This window comes from Trachemys scripta, unplaced genomic scaffold (genome assembly GCF_013100865.1).
Source record: "Trachemys scripta elegans isolate TJP31775 unplaced genomic scaffold, CAS_Tse_1.0 scaffold_26, whole genome shotgun sequence".
In the NCBI taxonomy this organism is placed as follows: Eukaryota; Metazoa; Chordata; order Testudines; family Emydidae; genus Trachemys; species Trachemys scripta.
The window spans coordinates 3235870-3258042 of NW_023260511.1; the positions used below are offsets into that span (position 1 = coordinate 3235870).

Below are 22173 nucleotides of genomic sequence, written 5' to 3' on the forward strand. Positions count from 1 at the left end.
CTGCATGGGACTCCCCTAGCAATCAGTGCTGTTCTGTAACCAGCCACAGGGGTCGCTGTGGAGTAACTGACCCCATCCCAATGGTTCTACTAGCCTGCTGCACCAGCCCAAGGCCTGCGCTACACGCAGCCCTGCCCCAGTTTAGTTCAAGGTATGTTTTGAAACCTAATTAGTTACATTGGTCCAAGTGGGTGTGTAGACAAGAGCTAAGGAGTGAGAGACTCCCCAGGTCTCCTGTGTGTTGGTGCATATCACTAACCCCCAGCCCTGCTCCTGCCAAACCTGCCGGCTTTGTCTCTGGGGCTGGGAGTGTGGCACTGGGATGTCTATGACCATCTGGGTCTAACGCTTTTCTCTTCCCTATTTCAGAGACTGAGAAGAAGACCTTGGAAGCAGGTACTTGGCTAAACCCTAGTAAACGTGTGTTTGTGCTTTCATACTATAATGAGATAGAAATATCACCACATACATAGGTGCCGACTTCCCCTCTAGCCGAGGTGTACTTGACCCCCCTCCACCCCGGACCCCTCACTCCACCCCTTCCTCAAAGTGCCCGCCCCACCTCTTCCCACCCCTGCTCTGTCCCCACCCCGCCTCCATTCCAACCTTTCCCCCATGTCCCTGCCCCTGCTCCACCCTGCCATGCTCCTTCTCCCAAGTCCCCACCCCAACCCTGCCTCTTCCCCGCCTCCTCCCCCAGTGCACCCTGTCCCCACTCCTCCCCCTCTTTCCTGGAGCTTCCTGAACTCCACAAATCAGCTGTTCAAAGTGCTCTAGAAGGAGTTGGTAAGCGGGGCCACCAGTGGGTGAGAGATGCGGGGGGGGGGGGGGAGGCAGAAGCGGGAGCTTGGCTGCTGGAGGGTGCTCAGCACCTATGACTACATATAATGTACACACTTCAGTCACCTTCATGATCATCTCCCCCTACCTGGAAATAAACAAACACTGCAGATTTTGGAAAAAGAACAGGAAGACTTGTGGCACCTTAGAGACTAACACATTTATTTCAGCATAAGCTTTCGTGGGCTACAGCTCACTTCTTCGGATGCATAGAATGGAACATACAGCAAGAAGATATTTATACATACAGAGAACATGAAAAGGTGGAAGTACCCATACCAACTGTAAGAGGCCAATCAATTGAGATGAGTTATCAGTAGCAGCAGAAGAAAAAACTTTGAAGTGATAATCGAGATGACCCATAGAAGGTGTGAGGAGATCTTAACATGGGGAAAAAAAAATTCAATTAGTGTAATGACCCAACCATTCCCAGTCTCTGTTTAGGTCTAAATTAATTGTGTCTAATTTGCATATTAATTCAAGTTCAGCAGTCTCTCTTTGGAGTCTGTTTTTGAAGTTTTTTTGTTGCAAAACTGACACCTTCAAGTCTGTCACTGAGTGATTAGAGAGGTTGAAGTGTTCTCCCACCAGTCCTCGCTTACAGACAGCCTCCCAACCTTAAGCAAATACTCACCAGCAACCACACACCATACAGCAAAAACACTAACCCAGGAACCTATCCTTGCAACAAAGCCTGATGCCAGCTCTGTCCACATATCTATTCAAGTGACACCATCATAGGACCTAACCACATCAGCCACACCATCAGGGGCTTGTTCACCTGCACATCTACCAACGTGATATATGCCATCATGTGCCAGCAATGCCCCTCTGCCATGTACATTGGCCAAACTGGACAGTCTCTACGCAAAAGAATAAATGGACACAAATCTGACATCAGGAATCATAACATTCAAAAACCAGTAATGGCTGCTACTTTGAAAACTGCAGATTTTGGAGCTCACATTCTTAACAACAGAGAGTGAATTTAATGCGTCTGGAATGGCAGGACTCAGGCTGTGGCTACACTGCCCAAAGGTTCAGATTACCGGGGTGTGAATAGCAACGCTCACCAAAGAGCTGCACTGTAACAACCCCATGTGGATGCTCTGGGTGTGAACTAAAAGGTTCCTAGTTCACATTAACAGAGTCATATTTGAAGAAGACTATGTTAGTGCGAACTAAGTACCGTTTAGTGTGCACCACCAGCATCCACATGGGGCTATTATAGCGCAGCACTTTGGTGTGTGCTGCAAATTACAGTCACATAGGCCAAACTATGGGCTGTGTAGACAAGCCCTTAGTGAGGCTCTGGGCAAACTTCCTCCATGAAGGTCTGTGGCTACATCTCAATTCTGATTTGCAAAATCCCTGCTAACCCAATGCTGGGTTCTCTGCATGCACACAGCTCTGCCAGTGCCCTTCAGGGCCCAGCTGCAGTCCCCTGCTATTCCAGCCCTGAGCTCCCGACCAAACTGCCGATGTCTCTGAATCCCGATCCACAATCTCTATGCTATCCCAGCCCTGGGTTCCTCAGTCCTGTCCTCTGCCTCCTTCCCTGCTAGTCTAGGCCTGGGCCACGAATAAACAGAGACTCCAACCCCTACTACGCCCTGTCTGAGCTGTGTGAGGTGCACTCTGATAGGCCCCACCAACCACATTGCTCCATTAGGAACCAAGACATGACATGACACCAAATCTCTAGGGGTGGGCAGTAAATCCAGTGCCACACAGCCTCATGGAGCTCTTCCCCAGCTAAGCTCCTGCCAACCACTAACCCTAGAGTTACACACTTGTGCAAATCAGCACCACAGAGGGATTACACGGCACAGAAATTGGAGGTGTGAGGCTGGGTACAGGCTGCTGCAGTGCAGGCCTCTCTCTACATGATACACGTTCTGGTGTGATGCTCCCTCCCCTCATTCCCGGCAGTGCCATCATTGGGGGTGCTGCCCCCCGGGGCCATTTGTGGTCTCTGTCTAGGGGCTGATCTGCGACCTCATCCGTTGTTAATTAACAACAGTTTTGTGTGACATGTCCTGTAAGTTCTGACACTCTTGGCTCATTGGGTACATCTACACTGCAGCTGGGAGCGAGCTTCCCAGTGCGGGTAGCCAGCCACTCGCTAGCTCTGCTTGAGCTAATGCGCTAACAATAGCAGTGTGGCTGGGGTACCAGGGGAGCAGCTCAGGGTAGCCATCCGAGTACGTACCCGGGGGGTCTGAGTGGGTTTGCATTTGAGCAGCTAGCCCAAGCGGCTGCATATGCTCCTCCTGCCTACCCTGCTGCTTATAGCACACTGGCTCGAGCAGAGCTAGCACTCGTCTGCCTGCCCAGACCGGGAACTCAGTCCCAGCTGCAGTGTAGATGTACTCAAAGACAACCCCAAGTCACTGTTCTTGGAACAACCCTTGCTGAACTCATGATGGTCTCCTTTTCTTCTCTCCCCAGAGCGACATGAGCTGCATAAGACAATTGGTAAGTTCATCCACCTTCCCATTAGTGTCTCAGGCAGAGGCTCCCAGCCACACATGGTGCTGAGCAGATCAAGAAGCACCGACACCGCAGGGCAGGGCTGAGTGAACAGTTCGGGCCGAAATTGGAGTCACATTAGAGTCTCCCCAGTCCCACCACAGCACTGTGAGCTCTCTGCAGCAGACACAGGGTTACCTGCTCTCATGTCTGGAGAGACAGACAAGTGTCACCTTGCCTTTGACAAGCTAATGCCAAGCATGTGTTCTGATACAATAGGAGGGGCCCAGCCGCTTTGTATAGATGACTGCAGTAGTGCAGGTTGTTCTGGGCCGTTTCTCAGAATGTGGAGATGAGCAAGAGACCAGACTCAGGCTCACATTTTTATGCTTTGTCTCCAAGGCCAGATCCCAGCTCTGAGCTCCAATCATCACCAGGTCCAGCTGTCCCCTAGTTCAGGGGTTCTCAAACTTCATTGTGCCACGACCCTCTTCTGACAATAAAAATTAGTACATGACCCCATGGATTGAAGCCTGAGTCATCCCAAGCCCCGCCACCCTGGCTGAGGGGATCAAAGCCAAAGCCCAGGTCCCACTGTCCAGGGCAGGGGTGGGAGGGTCAAAGCTGAAGCCCAAGGCAAGGGACCTGTAACCATCAGCCACCACCAAGGACTGAAGTCCTTGCGCTTCAGCTTCGGCCCTGGGCAGTGTGGCTCAGGCTTTGGCTTCAGCCCCAGCCCCCAGCAAGTCTAACGCCAGCTCTGGTGACCCCTTGAAAACAGGGTCACGACCCACTTTGGGGTCCTGACCCACAGTTTGAGAACCTCTGCCCTACTTACATCTAGAGTGTGTAGCTTTGATTCTCCAAAGGGCTGTTAGTAACACAGAAAAGGAATTCTCCTTAGAAGGAATGGTTGAGAATGTCAGAGCTGTATCGGGATCCAGACCCACATCTTCCATCAAGGTTAAATGCTTTGCAAATCCCAGGGGTCATGCGTGTCGGTGAGTATCACTAACCACCAGCCCTGCTTCTATCAAAGCTGTTGGCTCCTGCACTGGGGCTGGGAGTGTGGCTGTCAGGAGTCTGTAACTAACCCCAGTCGTTATGGGGCACACAGCATCACACAGTGTATCTCTGTGTCTAACCCATTTCTCTTCCCCATTTCAGAAAACGTGAGGAATGCCTTGGAATCAGGTACTTGGATAATCCCTAGTAAAAGTGTGTTTGTGCTTTCACACCACCTCTATCATGGGCAGTGGGTATAATAGGCTAGGGGAGGCTCACCACATTGTGGGGTTTGGGGTGAAGTTTTTCCTTTATTATGCCCCATGCAGGTTCCGGGGTGGCTGATGAAGCAATATGTGCTATTCAGCTTCCTGGGTTCCTCAGTAATCTCCCTGGACTTGGCTGTGGCTTGCCCGGGGCTCCTCCAGCTGAGTGGGAGGGAGCAGGGCATCTGGGGGCTCCGGCCACCGGGGATTCTCGGGGTCTGTGGTCTGGGGGCTCCAGCCACCGGAGGGGCACAGGCAGCAGAGGCGGAGCCAGGGGTAGCCTCCCCAAAGGGGGGCTCCACCCGCCACCCATGTACAATTGCAGGGAACCCCAAGGCTGCGAGGGGCCCTCTGAAAGCCAGATCTGGCCTGCCAGGCGTCAGCTGCTCCATCTTGATCAGTGCTGCCCAGGGCTCTGAATGGTGTCCTCCGCACAGCGTGACCTCGCACACACCACACATGCCAGGACACTGGAAGGGACGCTGGAACTAAGCTGTGCAGGGGGTCTCCATGGCACAAACACTGCCACTGCCTGCATCTCCCTGCTATCCCTGCTCTGGGCTTCCTCCCCCAGCCCCAGCTCTGCTGGCTTCCCTCAGTCCCCACCCACAACTTCCCTGCTATCCCAGCCCTCCGCTCCTCAGTCCTGTCCTGTTTTCCCCCTCCTAGTCTAGGCCTGGGCCTCAGGTGAATAGAGCCTCCAAACCCTACTATGTTCTATATGGGTTTTGTGAGATGCACTGTGATGGGCCCCACCACCCACATTGTTCCACTAGGAGCCGAGACAGCACCTGACCCCATGTCTCCAGGGGTGGACTCTAAATCCTGTGCCACACAGCCCCACGGACCCTTCTCCAGCTAAGCTCCTGCTGCCAACCACTAACCCTAGAGTTACACACTTTTCCAAATCTTCACCACAAAGGGATTGCCCGGCACAGAAATAGGAGGCATGAGTCCAGGTGACAGGCTGCAGCAGTGCAGGCCTCTCTCTATGTGATACATGTTCAGGTGTGATGCTCCCTCCCCTCATTCCTGACAGTGCCAGCAGCTTTGGGTGCTGCCCAGGGGCAATTTGTGGGCTGTATTTAGGGCTGATCTGGGACCTCATCTGTTGTTCATTAACAACAGATTTGTCTGCCGTGCCCTGTCAGTTCTGAGATCCTTGGCATCTACACTGCAGCCAGGGCCAATCCGAGACCAAATGGTGCCCCAGGGAAGGAGTGTCTTTGGTGCCCCCCTCCATTTGTTAAACTTTTGAATACCTTATTTTGTATTGCACTTGTAGCCCATTTCACAACTTTGACGCATGATTTGCATGCATGATTTATCCCTGTCATATAAGATGATACATTTGCATGCTAGGAATTATAAATCATGCAATATATAAACAAACAAAAAAAATTGTTTCCTCTAAGCCCATAGAAACTTTTAAATTTTAACAATAATTGAAATGTACTAATGTTAAGAAATTGAACTGTGCACCAACATCAGGTGGACCAGTATAAAATAGTGTTACTATAGGAGACACCCTTAGAATGTAAACCCTAGTCCTTTAGTTCAAAAGGTCGCTTTTCTCACCTTTACCCTCGCAAACTGAAGCACAGTGTCAGAGAGATCCAAAGACTTGCCAATGGCATTTTCAAGCAATAAAATAGCAAGTGATGTCAGTCTGTCGATCGAAGATATTTTTTAATGAATCTGAGCTTTGAAAAGCTGCGTTCAACACTCACAACTGTGACCGGCAGTGTGAGCAGAATCCTCAAAGCTATCCACAAATTAGGAAAAGTGTCCTTCAGCTCTGCATCATGAATGAACTGGAGAACTTGGAGTGGTGAGTGCTTTCCATGTAACAAAATGTAATGGATGTTGTCCAATTCAACATAAAGGTCTTTATCGTTGACGTCCGAACATTCCCCATGTGTCAGCGTCTTGTGAAAGTCTGTACAATTGTTCAAGAGTATTTTCCTGTCTGCTGGCAGCTTACTAAGGTCACATACAAAACCTCCCAGGTCTTTTTGCGGTGCTTCATTTGTCTGAATCTTTCTTCAATGGACACTCAAGCAGTGTCAATGAGTGATCAAAAAATCTCCCTCTTGAATTTTTCTTCCAATCTTTCTATAATCTCATCTCTGCCCTCATAACCAAACTGTCTCTTCTTCTGATGAATACAAGTTTCCTTGAAGACAGTCTCAACTCCTAAGTTTTCCACCATTTCTTTGGCAGCAGTGATGGCATCTTCAAATCCGTTGTCTTTCTAGGTCACAATGAAATCGAGGCAGCTTCTCATCAAAGTAGTAGCGGGCGCGGTGTCCATCAACTGAGTTTGTAATGCCTTGCTTACGATGTTTACTTGGAACATGATATCATGTCAAACCACAATTGAGATCAGAAATTTGAAGTCAGTGATGTGGTTTGCCAGGTTTTGCATCTCGTGTAGAATTCTGGCCTCAGTTTTACTCAACTACGCCAGTTCCATGATGGCATCGTAAACCTCAGTCCCTTGGTACCGCACTGGCTTTACGCTGTCAATGCAGCTCTCCCGGTGAGTGTCACTTAGCAGCTTCATGGTCAGATTTGTAACATTGTCCGTGAGGATCTTCCACCTGATACTTGATGTTGAAAAGAGGACGTATATCCTTTGCAGTACTCCAAAGAGAGAGAGTGAATCTAAAGAAGATGACACTGCATCTTACACAACCAGGTTGAGGGAATAGTAGCCACATGGCACGAAGACAGCTTTTGGATTTAGTGCAAGAGTCCTTGCCTGGACACTGCTGTTTCTTCCCTTTGTGTTGCACCATTGTCATAGCCTTGGCTATGGCAGTCCCGAAGCTTTATTTCATTCTCATTCAAAACATTCATAAACAGTTCTGTTAGGCCTTTTCCAGTAGAGTTGTCCACAGACAAACAGTGTTCCTTTACTTATATACAGCCATCCTTGTTGTCAACAAATCTTACTGTAAATGACATCTTTTCACTGTGACTAAAGTCGGAAGTGCATTCCATTATTACGGTGTAGTACTTTGCTTTGCCAAGCCACATCAACATGTTATCAAGCACCTTCCTTGCCATAAGATCAATGAATTTGTTTTGGATGGTTTTACGAACTACTCGACGAAGGTGCTTACGCATGACATCACCGTATTTCCCAAGCTCTACCAAAACAAGGACATTTCTGTTAAGTTCAGTTTATTTATTCAGCTTGAGCCTGGACTTGACCTGCATCCATTTGGAGTAGGCTGTAAAATGGTCGGGTGACTTTTAATGTTACTTCAGAGCATCAGTTATGTTATGCCAGTAATTGTACCCCAAAAGTGCAAGCAACAATTTGGCATTCTTGTAAAATATTTTGCAAGAAAACCAGAACACTTTATCAGTTGATTTTGAGTAAACTAGCCAACGCCGATTCAGTTTCCCACCATTCTCAAGCACTCTTTTGCAGTGTGACTTTGAGATATGTCATTTTTGCTCATTTATCGGATATGTCATATCCTTGATTTTGCCCGGCCCATTCAAATTGTACGATGAATATCAGCAGATTTTAGGATCTTTGGCCATAAATTAGGATCAGATATATCAATTTGTGGTGTGCAGTTTTTCTGACTGCTGTTTCTGTCACCATGCAAGGCTGATTCTTCTTCATGTAAGCAGGGTCTGAATGAGCTTTCCCCTGATGGCTAGCTGGGAAGGGGAGAGACTTCAGGAGCAAACTGTATTTACAGTATATCCAGACTAACACGGCTACCCCTCTGATACCTGTATTTACATGAACACACCTACTCTGCCTAGATATCCACCAGATAGAGCTGTGTTACTCAAAGTGATCAATGTTGGTTGGTGACAGGTAACAAATCACTTTAGTACTGAATGCTGGGATAGTGAAATGCTGTTACCAATGTTCTTGTCATTATTGTATGAATAAAGGGGAGCAGAACTATGCTTAACCTGTCCCAAATGAGGGGCTTACCCTCAGCTGAAAGGACCTCATTAAGCCAGGGGCTTCAATGCCAGAGCCCTGTGAAAGTAAGAGGGGTGGGGAGAGGTGTCCCAACCAGAAGGTGTTGAAGGTGTCCCAACCAGAAGGTGTTAAATGGGAGGGATAGCTCAATGGTTTCAGCATTAACCTGCTAAACCCAGGGTTATGAGTTCAATCCTTAAGGGGGCCACTTAGGGATCTGGGGCAAAATCAGTACTTGGTCCTGCTAGTGAAGGCAGGGGGCTGGACTCGATGACCTTTTAGGGTCCCTTCCAGTTCTATGAGATAGGTATATCTCCATATATTATTATCCTTGCCTGAGGAGGTTGTGAAGGCTAGGACTATAACCACGTTTAAAAGAGAACTGGATAAATTCATGGAGGTTAAGTCCATTAATGGCTATTAGCCAGGATGGGTAAGGAATGGTGTCCCTAGCCTCTGTTTTTCAGAGGGTGGAGATGGATGGCAGGAGAGAGATCTCTTGATCATTACCTGTTAGGTTCACTCCCTCTGGGGCACCTGGCATTGGCTACTGTCGGTAGACAGGATACTGGGCTAAATGGACCTTTGGTCTGGCCCAGTATGGCCGTTCTTATATTCTTATGTTCTTATGACTCTCTCTATGGGTCCTCAGTCTGGTTAGCCTGTTCCTCCCCACTGTTCAAAGAAAGAGCTAAATAGGCTTTATGAGGAGCCACTTTGTTATTTTAAATGCTCAGTCAGAGCTGAAATCAGTTGTGGTGGTTTCTGTCCTGCTTGCTAAGAGCTAACAATCGCTAAGAGACTGACCTGCAGAGGTTACAGCATAGAGGTAGGTGGCGGTAGAAGGTGACTGATGGGTGGCCAGAGCAAGTGCTCAGAGGGTGGAGCAAGCAACCTTCCCCGGGTGGGAGGTTAAGTCACACAGATGCACCTCTGAACCCTGGGTCCTCACTGACCAAGGACAACCACTGTGAATGGAATATGGTGAGGGAGCAGAGGGGGGCACAGAAAAGAAACGTTTGGTTGTAGAACGCAAGAACATGAGGCAGAAGGCACTGCCCCACACACTGTGGGGTGGGTGTCCTGTTCATAGTTTTATGGTTATGAATCCTGCTTGTGGCATTTTCCCTAATTAATTTCAGGTGACTGCCCTCCTTTCATTAAAAGTTTCTTTTCTAGACTCAGACTCTGCTTCCGAGTGGGGAAGTATTGCTTCTCAGAAGTGCCCAGGGGTGGTGTGTAATTTTCCCAGGTTACTGGGTGGGGACTTAATCTAGTTCTGTGTTGTATTGTTGAAAAGGAACCTCTAGATACTGAACCTGGTCCTAGTTGCTGCTGGCTTCACCTGGCAGAAGGGTTACATTTATCATTTCTCTCCTTTTCATGTGAGCCACATTCTTCTTTATCATCACTGTCCTTTATGCTGCCAGGCAAACAGGCCAATTCTGCATCCCTTTCCTCACATTTCCATTCCTCAGGAAAATCTGATAATTCCTTAGAAATAGGATTTCCATCATTTACACTTAGCACCTCAATTTCTTCTGCAGTGGGACAACCGTTACTGCCTAAAGCCCAGTCTATGTTGTTCTGTTTCAGATATTTTCCAATCAAATTTTTCCCTTGCTGCAAACTAGATTACAACTCAGCTTTTTGCTTCCTTTACTAAGCTCCTGAAGGCTTCTTCAGGGGCATATTTTATTTTCTATGGGGGAAGACAGACAGTGTTAGGGAGAGCAAAAATCTGTGTTCCACGTCTTAGAAAGTCATCAAACATTATGTGTTAAAAATGGTAAAAGAAGTAAGAGTATTTTTTTATATTGTTGAGTACATAGGGGTTCAATAGATATCTCTGGTGTCTCCTTAAATATGTCCTTCATTAGTCACTACTTATACTCTTGAAGTCTTAAAATACAAGTACACTTCCACAATTACACAATAAAACAAGGTTCACAATATCGCATCTCGGCTCTCACTTCACTTCAGTTCATTCTTATATCTCACTGACTGACTGGTGACACCCCCCTCCTTATATGCCTGTGGGGGCATGACTGACAAGATTCTAGAAGGTTCAAGAAAAATGTAGTTCTCAGAAAGTCTGGAAGGTTCCACAAGATTCTGCAAAGGTCTAGAACATTCTAATAGGTTAGTGAAAAATGAATCCTCATACGGAATACCTGAAACATGTTCCTTCAAACATTCTATTTTTCCCTTTTGTTGCTAACAACAAAAACAACACCCCAAACTTGGTGCTCCCCCAGTCCCAGCACCTCAGGTGGTCGCCTGGATCGCCGCCCCCTAAATCCACCCTGAATGCAGCTGGGAGCAATCTTCCCAGCTTGGGTAGCCAGACACAGGCTAGTTCTGCTTGAGGTAATGCTAACAATAGCAGTGTGGTTATGGATAGCAGGTGCAGCAGCTCAGTGTAACCATCCAAGTATATACACAGAGGATCCGGGCAGATTTGTACTAGCCCAAGTCACCATCTGAGGTACCCGGCTGCTTTTAGCTCACTAGCTTCAGCATGTGTCTGCCTGCCCAAACTGGGAAGCTCACTCCCAGCTGCAGTGTAGATGTACCCAATGTTTGGAACAGCCCCATGTCACTCTGTTTGGAACGACCCATACTGAATCTGAGTCACATTAGTCACTCCAGTCCCACGGCAGCACTGTGAGCTCTGCAGCAGACACAGGGTTACCAGCCCTTGTGCCTGGTTAGACTAGGGCGACCATACGTCCCGTTCTGGCTGGGACAATCCCTTTTTTAAGCCCTGTCCCAGCCATCCTGACTTTTTTGGCAAAAGAGGGCATTTGTCCCGTTTGCTCTTGCCAACTTGATCAGTTGGGAAGAGCAAATGGGGCAAATGCCCACTTTTGTCAGAAAAGTGTGATGTGGTGCAGGGGAACATGTGGGGGAGATGAACAGAGATGCCAGCCCTGAGCAGCGGGAGGCTGGGCTGGAGGGGGGGAGGAAGGGTTCCAGTGTGTGGGGGGGCAAGTAGGGTTCCAGTGACCAGCGGCAGCCTCAAGTAGGGGGCAGACAGGGTTCGAGCGACCAGTGACAGTCTTGGGCGGGGGGGAGGAATGCCTCGGGCAAGCAGCTGAGGCCTGCCCTGTGGGGAGGAGACCTTGGGCCAGCCACACACGGTGTCCTGTTTTCCCTTTGGGAAATATGGTCACCCTAGGTTAAACAGACAGGTGTCACCTTGCCTTTACCATCCAATGCCAATCACATTGTTATGATGCAGCAGGAGGGAGCCAGTCGCTTTCTATAGATGACTGTTGGAGTGTAGGCTCTTCTAGGCCATTTCCCACAACGTGGCTCATGTTTCCATGCTTTGTTGCCAAGACCAGATCCTAGCTCTAAGCTCCAATCATCTGCATGTCTATCCCCTAGTTACAGCTGGAGTGTGTAGTTTTGATGCTCCAAAGGGCTGTTAGTAAAACAGAAAGAAATTCTCCTGAGATGGAAGGGTGGACAATGTCAGAGCCATAGAGGTCTCCAGACACGCACCTTCCATCAAGGTTGGATGCTTTGCAAATCCCACCCAGGAATTTTATCCAGTCAGTCTGCCTTTAAAATCCCCAGGCTGCTGGGGGCCACAGCCAAACAACAGCTTCTTACAGGCCTGAGTTCTGCTCTGAGTGACACAGGTGTAAATCCAGATTCGTTCCAGTAAAACACATTCAGTTATTTTGGATTTACAGTAGCATCACTGAGAACAACATTTGCTCCAGTCCCTGATACTAAGATACAATATAAAGACATCCCTGAGAGATGGGCATTGCAATTACCATAAATCTCTGGTCCCTGGGATGAACTGGGACATTTCTCCTTCGGCAGTGAGGGACCATGAACAATGTATAAAGTGATCACATCATCACAGAGCAGCACCCAGAACTGAGTCCTATGCCTAAATGACAGGGAATAACTCCATCTCTTTCCATTTCAGACAAAGCGGTCAGAGAGCTAGGTAAGAGAACGTGTTATCATGTTACATTTCACATCGCTCATTTCCTTGATATCTGCCAATGACCTCTCTCCCAGAATAGCATCTCCTGTGGGAGTGAGTTCCTTGCATTTGCCGTGCCCCTGACCATGTTTGTTCCTCTTCCCTTGCAGATTTCAGGAGGGCTCGGAGCTACATGGGTGAGTGGGGCTGTGAGGGGCTGAGCAGATTCTGTGCTGGGGTATGTCACTGAGCTGTCAGAGGTGTGGGGTCCCCATGGGGCAGGCGGGGCAGGACGTGTGCTGGCTGCAGAGCCACAGGGCTGGATGCCATGAATGGTCCTGAACACGCTGCCCTGAGCTGTAAGTCTCACCCCCGGGCAGCTCCCTTGCAATCCCCCCCTTAGTGCTGATGCCCTCACCCCATCTCCCATTGACCCATCAGCAATGATCCATCCCCACCTTGTCAGCTCCCCCTACAGCCCCACTCAGCCCTCCCTCCACAACCTGAAAAGTCTTCAGCCTCCCTGGACACAATCCATGGGCCCCCAGGAGAAATGTTCCCCCTAATGTTTTACATCCATGTGCAGAATGAAGTTTGTTATGTGCACCAATATGGAGGTGATGTGTGGCGGGGGTGGGGCCGAGAGGTTTGGAGTGTGGGACGGGGCTCAGGGCTGGGGCAGAGGGTTGGGTTGTGGGGGGTGTGTGAAGGCTCTGGCTGGGGGTGCAGGCTCTGGGTGGGGCCAGGGATGAGGGGCTTAGGGTGTGGGAGGGGGCTCAGGGCTGGGGCAGAGGTGGAGGGTGAGGGCTCTAGCTGGGGGTGTGGGCTCGGGGTGAGGCTGGGGATGAGGGGTTTGGGGTGCAGGCTGGGCCAGGGGAGAGGTGCCTTTCTCCACCTGCACAGCCTTTAATAGCCTGTTGCACGGCCGCGCAGCTTAGAGGGACTTTCCCCAGGGACAGATCCTGTGCAGATGGGAGTGAGAGTATACAAGAAGTCCAATCCCCTACTCTTGCTCTCCCCACCTCTCCACCAGCATGGGGGTCAGGCCCAATCACAGATCTGGAAGTCCCTGGAGCCCCAGGCTGGATCCAGGCTAGCAGTGCCAGTCCTACTAGCCACCCCAATGCCTAACTCTTGGCCTTTCGCTCTGTCTCTTCTGGCTGGAATCTCTCTCCTGTCAGATCGTGGGGTCCCTGACTGACCGATGGCTAATGGGGATATTCTGGTTTCTCTCCCCAGTCTGTGTCACCCTGGATCCAGATTGCAAACACCCCGAGCTCACCATCTCTAAGGATGGCCGAAGAATCCAACACGACCCTGCCTCCCTAGGGCTGGCTACACCCCCTGGGGCCCTGGTCGCTGTGGGGAGGGAGGGGTTTGTGGCCAGGAAGGATCATGATGGGGAGGGAGGGGCTTGCCGGGGGTACTGGGAGGTGGAGGTGGGGGACAGGCTGGACTGGGAGCTGGGAGTGCTGAGTAAGACTGTGAGGGGCAGAGTGAAACAGGAGAGGCTGGAGAAACCACATGAGGGGGGGTGCTGGGCTCTGGGGAGGTCTGAGGGGCAGTATTATCCCAGGGAGGCTGACACTGTGATCCAGAACTTGGGTGTGAGGCCGACAGTGGTTGGGGTGTATCTGGATCTAGAAGGGGGGAGTATCTCGTTTTATAGTGTCAATTCAATGGCCCGTATCCTGGAGATTCCTGTGGAAGGTTCTGAGAGATTGTTTCCGTTCCTCAGCCCTGGTCATGCTGCGGGGAGGGACCAGAGGAAACCCCTCAGCATCTGCCCCCCCAGCGACTGGGATTTCCCCCAGAAATTAGGAGTTAGTGGGTCTGTTAGTCAGGAGATTCTAGAGCCCCTGCCCCGAATGACAGGGAAGGGGCAGAAAACAACACAGAGCGACCTGCCACAGGAAAAAGAAGCCCCATCGCCTGGACAGCACCCAGCCCCTGGAGACAAGCAAGTGAAAAAAAACAGGGCAAGGCCATCTGTGGGAGAACATTTCCAAAAGCTCCTGCCCACGAAATGGAGGATGGAGGATAAAACAGAGCAGGTGCATCAACAACTGGAAACACCCCCCAGACAGAAGGGGGGAAAGAACAGCCAAAACTCCCAGGTCTGAAACCCACCTGCCGAACCCCTCCCATGGGGCAAAGGGAATCATGAAAGAAAAACACTGAGAACTTGACTCCAGAAGGGTCTCTGGAGCTGACTCTTCTTCCAGGCATACCAGGGCCAGGAAATACATTGCGTGAATCAGACCCAAATGCTGACACTTGGGAAAGAACCTCGCTCTAATGGGAAAGTGGAGAAATGGCGACACGTCAGATGTTTCCTCCCGACCCCAAACTCTAAAGAGAACCACAGCAATTCATGATAATGCTTTAAACCAATCCCCTGTTAAACTGGAATGTGCTAATTGATGGGAACTGCGTTAACAGGACTGTTAAATGTAGGAAATTCAATACACACCGGTTGGGGGATGCAGAGGGGAAGGGTCTCGCAGTGGCACTGACTCACTTCCATTGCAGACACACACACACACTGCTCCTGCCAGCCTCAGGCCATGTGAGTGGGTGGCAGAATCTGTGTATCACACTGGATTGTAATAGTCTCACACTGAGCAGCACCCCGAGGGCTGAACCCCGCCCCCTGTCCAAACCCAGAGCCCTTCCCTGGGCTCTAGCAGGGCTGGCTGGTCTCACTGGGAGCAGGGATGATGGACAATGTTGCAGAAGCTTCTCGTGGAACAAGGGCATGGGGAAGTTCAAACACTGTTGGAAATTATAGTGAGGGGGGTGTGGTGCAGGAGGGGAACAGGTTGCCAGTGGCAGCATTGCCAAGTCCCATGATAAAGCCCCAGCTCCTGGAGTCCTGGGATTGTGGGAGAATCTCAGCTTTGGTTTAAAATAAATAAAAGTAAGTTTCTAGCTTGTGGCTGTGTGTGGAGCTGTAAAGTGTGACCCCATGTCTCGTGCACCGTGTCTAGCTTTGCTGCTAGGTGTGCTGCATGTAAACCCTACAGCCTGGCTGTCAGTTTACTGCAGGTTGTGATGGGACCTAGCAGTGAATGGGGGGCAGGGAGCCCTGGGCAGCACTGCACAAAGAAGCTGAATCTACACTAGATGAAAGGTGTGAGTGCAATGAGCTGGCTGGGCCAGACAGCGCTCTCATCGTCAGATCCTAGCAGAGACTGGGCCGCCTTGGTACTGTGGGCGTTTTACCTCCCTGTAGCTGGTGGAGGTGAACCCCAGGGAGGTGTTACGTGTGAAAACACCTTTCTCTTGGTGCAGGCAGTGCCCAAACCAGCCATTTCCACTCTGGCAGCAGCCAGCAATCAGCTTCCCAGCGCAGGCAGGACACTGGCTACCATGGGTGTGTGTGTAGGGGGTGGGGGGTGGGGGCAGGTGGATGTTCGGGGAAGACATGACAATCACGGGGTGTTACGAGTTTGGAGCTGCCCTGTAATAACCTCTGAACTTTGTCTGCTCCGTTTGGCTGACTGTTCTGCAGGCGTCGCTGCATGACCACAGGGCATGGCCAGTGAGTGAAGCTTCCACTGGGGGATGCTAGCTGCCTGTCCCGCCTCTTCCACCCGTGGCACCACCCACATTCCTGCTCGGCCCCAGGCCCCACCCCTCTGCCGCTTGGCCCTCTCCCCATTCAGCCCCCTTGCGGCTGCTCACTGTGTCCCTCCTCCTCCACCCCCTCCCCGTGAGTCCCCCATTGCTCATGCTCTCCATGTCCCTCCTCTCCTCCATCCCCTCCCCTGCGAGGGCAGAGGGGTGAGGAGGGACACAGCCAGCAACGCAGTCTCGGGAGGTGGAGGAGAGGAGGGCTCTGGTGGGCAGAAGGGTCATCTGGGGAAGGGGGCTGGAGTGGAGGAGGGGAGAGGAGGAACTCACCAGGCAGTGGTGGGCAGTGGGGGCTTCAGAGAAGGGGTGGAGCAGGGATGAGAAGAGGCGGAGTGCAAGAGGGGCCACCATGGCCCAGGTGACCAGTGGCAGGTTGGCATTGGCTGCACCAGGGAAGGCTTAGCCTCCCATGGCCTATTACACCACTGTCCACACCTTATTCAACATTGGTGAGGCCTCATCTGGAGTACTGTGTCCAGTTTTGGGCCCCACACTACAAGAACGATGTGGAAAAATTGGAAAGAGTCCAGCGGAGGGCAACAAAAATGATTAGGGGGCTGGAGCACATGACTTATGAGGAGAGGCTGAGGGAACTGGGATTGTTTAGTCTGCAGAAGAGAAGAATGAGGGGGGATTTGATAGCAGCCTTCAACTACCGGAAGGGGGGTTCCAAAGAGGATGGAGCTCGGCTGTTCTCAGTGGTGGCTGATGACAGAACAAGGAGCAATGGTCTCAAATTGCAGTGGGGGAGGTCTAGGTTGGATATTAGGAAACACTATTTCACTAGGAGGGTGGTGAAACACTGGAATGCGTTACCTAGGGAGGTGGTGGAGTCTCCTTCCTTGGAGGTTTTTAAGGCCCGGCTTGACAAAGCCCTGGCTGGGATGATTTAGTTGGGAATTGGTCCTGCTTTGAGCAGGGGGTTGGACTAGATGACCTCCTGAGGTCCCTTCCAACTCTGATATTCTATGATTCTATGAATTCAAGTGGGGGATTGGCTGTATCACTCCCCCAAACACTGAAACGGCTAAGAGACACTGCTGAGCCATCTGCTGTGATGCCACCTGCTGAGCCGCCCACCCTTAACCAGGCTCAGGACCCAGGAGGGAAGAGAGATCTCGGGCTGCACTGACAGACACCAGGAAGGACAGGGAGGGGGAGGCAGAGACAGTGGGAACTAGATGGCCCCAACCCCCGAGGTGAGGGCCTGGGGTAGGACAGGCTGCCTAGGTCTAGGGATGAGGTTGACTTGCAGGGAGCCCCTTTACTGTGTGAAACCCTGTTCTCTGGCTGTGCCTGGCTCAAGCTATGGAGATCAAACGAGACTTTGTTTAAGGTGTTTGGGTCACTGCAGTCACGGCTGGTCACAGCTCCTGGTGGTAGAACTGCAGGTATCGAGTCCAGTCAGACCTGCTGGGGCTAAGCATGGCCAGTCCACAGGGGGAATTTGGGGGGTCTGGGGCTCAGTGTCAGACTCTTTATAGAGCCAGGCCCAAGTCACACAACTTGGATCCAACCCCAGATCTATGTTTTCAGGAGGGGACACGGGTCAGGGGTCTGCACAATGCCTGGCACAGCCTCATGGAGCAGGCGGAGGTGCCCCGGTAGGATGGGTGGGACTGGAACTGGGGCCTGTGCTCATGAGGGGAGCAGAGACCCCATCAGTTATTCAGGGTATCTCACAGCAGGGGAGATTCTAGCCCAGCACTGAACACACGTCACCTTTCTGTTCCCAGCGTTGAGTCCCAGCAGCCAGGAGATCGGCTCAGCTCCTGGTGAGTCCCTCTGTCTGTCTGTCTGTCCCCAACCTACCCTCCCTTTACCCCTCCTTCTCCAGGGCATCCAGCCACCACCCCTTGGGCCGCTCCTTGCTCAGTGCGGTGCCAGCAGCAATGGCACAGGAAGGCGGACAGGACTGTGTGAGACCCAAGCGGGGTGTGGAAGCCTCCCACCTGACCGATACTCGACCTGCTACCTCTCAGCTGTGCTCTGACTTGGGGCCGGTGTGACACGTGGGAGAGAGAGTCATGTTGTTGCCCCATCTCACCCTTTGGGCACTGGCCCTGGGAAGCAGAGAACGTCACGGCTCTGACCCCAGGGGATTTACTTTCCCATGGCTCTAGCTGTCAACTCCTCTCCTCTCTCCCAGCTGTACAGCCCCAACTGAGTCAGCGGGGTGTCCACACCGGGGCCTCTTGTTCTAGGAGAGCGCACAGTGCCAGACAATGGGAGCCCAGCTGGCTGAGCATTAGGTTCTCACATAACCCAAGTGATCCCACTTAATAAAGCTTCCGGTCACCAGAGAGAGCTCATCCCCCCATCAACCCAGATGGGCTGGAATCAGAGCCTCCATCCCAGATGTGGCACAGACCCACTCACTGTTTACCTCCTGCCCCACTGACAGCTCTGACCCATTTCCCTTCCCAGGTGCTCTCCATGGCCAGATGTCTGCCCGAGAGGGGGACTCCATGCTGCTCCAGTGCTTAGTGTTCTCCCGGGCCCCAGCCACTCATGTCATCTTCTGCAAGGACAGGGAGGAGCTTTTGTCCCAGAGGGGCTTATTGTGAAAAGTCACCTATGACTATGACCATGTGGTGTCCAGAGACAGCTCTGGGAATCACTCCTGTGGGTACGAGATCAAGGACAGCGACAACCGGGTGACCAAATCCCAGCTCAGCCCTGCTCAGCACCTCAGTGTCACCAGTAAGGCATGTGTGTCTCTGTGTGTGTGTGTGTGTGAGAGAGAGAGAGAACGGCACTGTGAGAACAACAATTAAATGGCAAACCCCTGAAAATCCAAATGCTGAACGTCATCGATTTTCAAAATCCAAAAGCAAAAATTTCTAAGAAAATCTTTGTTCAAAGTTTGTCACAGGGAAGTGTCCCCTTCCCCCCGCCCCCCGTGTTTCACCCATCTCAGCTCAGACAGCTCAGCCCTGGCAGTTGGGAGATGGGAACATCCTAGAAATGTCTCGCTGGAAGGGACCTCAAGACGTCAAGTCCAGCCCACAGTGTTACCTGTGGTTCTTTCAACCCAAAGCTCTTGGTAACTTTTACTCTGCGCGAGGTGGTGTCAGGAAATAAATCAGGAGAGACACGGCCGTCCAACCAATAGATGGCTGGCACAAACAGAACAACACAAGAGTGCTTTCACTTAAAGCTAAACTTTACTTATCTCAAGCACTTACACAGGTCCACAACAGGTTAGTAAAACACCCTCAACCCTTGATAATTACCAAAGCTGAGTATGGCTCTGGAGTGACACAGCGGCAGCCTTCCAGTGGCCAAATTTTCCGTCTGCTGGTGGGAAACACAAGATGCATCCAGAGGGAGACACCCACTACCTCAAACTTTCCCCACTTATTTATACATTAGTAATGCAATGACATGTCACTTAAAGAAACTGGTTAAGCGAGCAGTTTCAACAATCAAGCAAGAGTTTTTCTTCTGATTATTGATTAACCAGGTGTGTTTTTTTCAGAGTTTGCCACCTTGAGGCCCCTAAAATGCATGCAGCAACTTCAACACAATTCTTATCAGGAAGGATGCGAGGTCAAGCTGCCCTTTCTGTGATACCCTAAACCCCCTCCCCTCCTGCCTTGGTTAAGCTGAGGCTGCTGCATGGCCAATTTACGGCCTGTTGACTTGGCTGCTTTTAGCAATAAGCAGTAGTGGTTTCAGGCACTTTACTGGTTTGCCAAAATCTCCCCTTACACCAGCACTGAGACAGGATCAAGTAAACCTAGTCCATCCCTAACAGGGGGGTTTGTCCAACCTGTTCTTAATAACCTCTGACAATGGGGATTCCACAACCTCCCCTGGAAACTATTCCAGAGCTTAACTTCACTTATCGTTAGAAAGGTTTTCCTACTATCGAACCTAAACCTCCCTTGCTGCAGATTAAGCCCATTACTTCTTGTCCTGCCTTCAGTGGTCACTGAGAACAACTGACCACCATCCTCTTTATAACAGCCCTGGCCCCTGAACATATCTGAAGATTGTTATCAGGTTCCCCCTCAGGCTTCTTTTCTCAAGACTAAACATGCCCAGTGTTTTTAACCTTTCCTGCTAGGTCAGGTTTTCTAAACCTTTGATCATTTTTGTTGCTCATCTGTGGACTCTCTCCAACTTGTTCACAACTTTCCTAAAGTGTCACACCCAGAACTGGACCCTGTACTCCAGCCGAGGCCTCACCAGTGCGGAGCAGAGCGGAACAATGACCTCCCGTGTCTTACATACAACGTTAGCCCTTTTCACAACTACCTCGCACTGCTGACTCAGATTCAATTTATGACCCACTCTAACCCCAGGCCCCTTTTAGCAGCACGGCCACCAGCCAGTTATTGCCCTTGGTGTAGCTGCATTAGGGCAGCGTATGGGCCTGGAGTGGGACCATGCTCTGCTCTGATCTCTTGTGTATTTATTGCCTAGGTGATGACTCCAGCAGCAGTGGTGTCGGGGGTTCCTCTCCACAAGGTAATGCTTCTGAATCATTTCTTTATTTCGGGAACTCTGGAGAAAGGTGGGTCCTTGGCTGGGCAACCCCCAGTCTGAGTGTGATCGCCGTGATGATGGATGTAGAGGAAACACACAACCACAGAACAGGGTGACAGGCTCATCCAATGAGGTGGATTCTCCCTGCAGCTCTCCCAGGCTTTAACCAGCGTTGCTGAGCTGGGCAACATCTTTGCAGGGCAGGAAAATGGCTCTTTCAAAGGGGGAATCCCAAGTCTTTCAAATGGGAAAGAGTTTCATCTGGAGCTCATTGACCCCTCTGCTAAACCGGCAGTCAGTGAATTATTTCCTCCCTCTGCACTCACTGTATTTGTTGTTGTTCTGGCAGGAGGCACCAGAAGCATCATCACACCTGGGCTCACAAGTTCTGTCTCTCCATGTAATTAGATTTACGCTCTGTGCTCCAGTCCTGGAACAGAGATGTCACAAACAGTATGTGGGCAAAACCCCTCTTTCAGGAATCTCAGCCCAGCACCAGTGCCTGGTTCCCAGGGAGGAACCAAGCCCCAGGAACTGACTTTAGCAGAGCCCAAACCTGGCTGTTTGCTCCAGCTGCCCCCAAAGTGTCTGCATCAGCAAAGCAACACCTACCTATATAGTATGTCTGCAAAGGCTGTGTGCACCCATCTTATGGCAAGGAAAAGACGGAGTCAGACTTTGTGTAACAGCACCACCTAGTGACTCCTGCCAGAGTGATTGATATATGTGCCTCCAGAACTTTGAGGAAATATGGCATTTCTGTCCCATGCAAAATTCTGACCTTTCTCATTTTACTTTCATCCTGAATCAGGAGAAAAAGTCAAAATTTCAGATTTTTCATGGAATAGAAATTCAAGCAACATTGAAGCGCCTTTTTGAAATGTTTTTATTTTGAAGAATCAGCATTTTCTGTAGAAAACTGCTCCACTGGGTATTTATAGACCAGTTCTGCACATGTCTCTACATGCCACACAGCTCTCAGGCCCTGATTTAGGAAACCTCTCAAGCATGAGCTCAAGTTCAACCCTATCCAGGACAGCACCTTCTATATATGTGCTTATCTTTAAGCAACTGCTAAATTCCCATTGATGGAACAAAAATGGCTGTTTAACATTAAGTTTATATCTGGGGGCTGTCCTGAATTGTGAGGCTTCCCTGAAGCAGGGCAGGTCCCACAGGGTTGTTTCCTGCCTTGGGGAACTCACCCTTAGAAGTGGGAGAAAATCCAGATTTATTGCCACAAAAAAAACTGAACAAAACTATTTCATTCAAAAGTTGTTATGGGAAATTTCAATGTTTTGATGAAAAAATATTCATGAAACGCAACAAACATTTTCCTTTCATCTTATTTTGACTTGAGTTTCCTTTTTCAGAACAAAAATGAGACAAAATGTCAGTTAAAAACACAGAGAGTTTTGCTTTGTTTCCTTTCAAAGGGACATTTTCCTTCCATTTCTAGATTTTGAAAACAAAAATGAAACAAAACTGTCAATTCAAAACAAAACCGAATGTTGTCTTTCACTTCAAAATTATTTTTGTGGAAAGACTAAGAA

General features: G+C 50.3%; 1 protein-coding gene across 1 annotated transcript in view; it reads left to right on the forward strand.

The window, feature by feature from the left end:
* The window catches only part of LOC117870342 (butyrophilin subfamily 3 member A1-like), a 30645-nt gene extending 15196 nt beyond the window's left edge, over positions 1-15449 (forward strand). Inside the window, exons 8-12 of the mRNA XM_034757479.1 lie at positions 370-396; positions 3292-3318; positions 12491-12511; positions 12661-12687; positions 13730-15449. Of these exons, the coding sequence (XP_034613370.1) occupies positions 370-396; positions 3292-3318; positions 12491-12511; positions 12661-12687; positions 13730-14613 (986 nt within the window). The 3' untranslated portion in view covers positions 14614-15449. The remainder of the gene's footprint in view (positions 1-369; positions 397-3291; positions 3319-12490; positions 12512-12660; positions 12688-13729) is intronic.
* The last annotated feature ends 6724 nt before the right edge of the window (positions 15450-22173 follow it).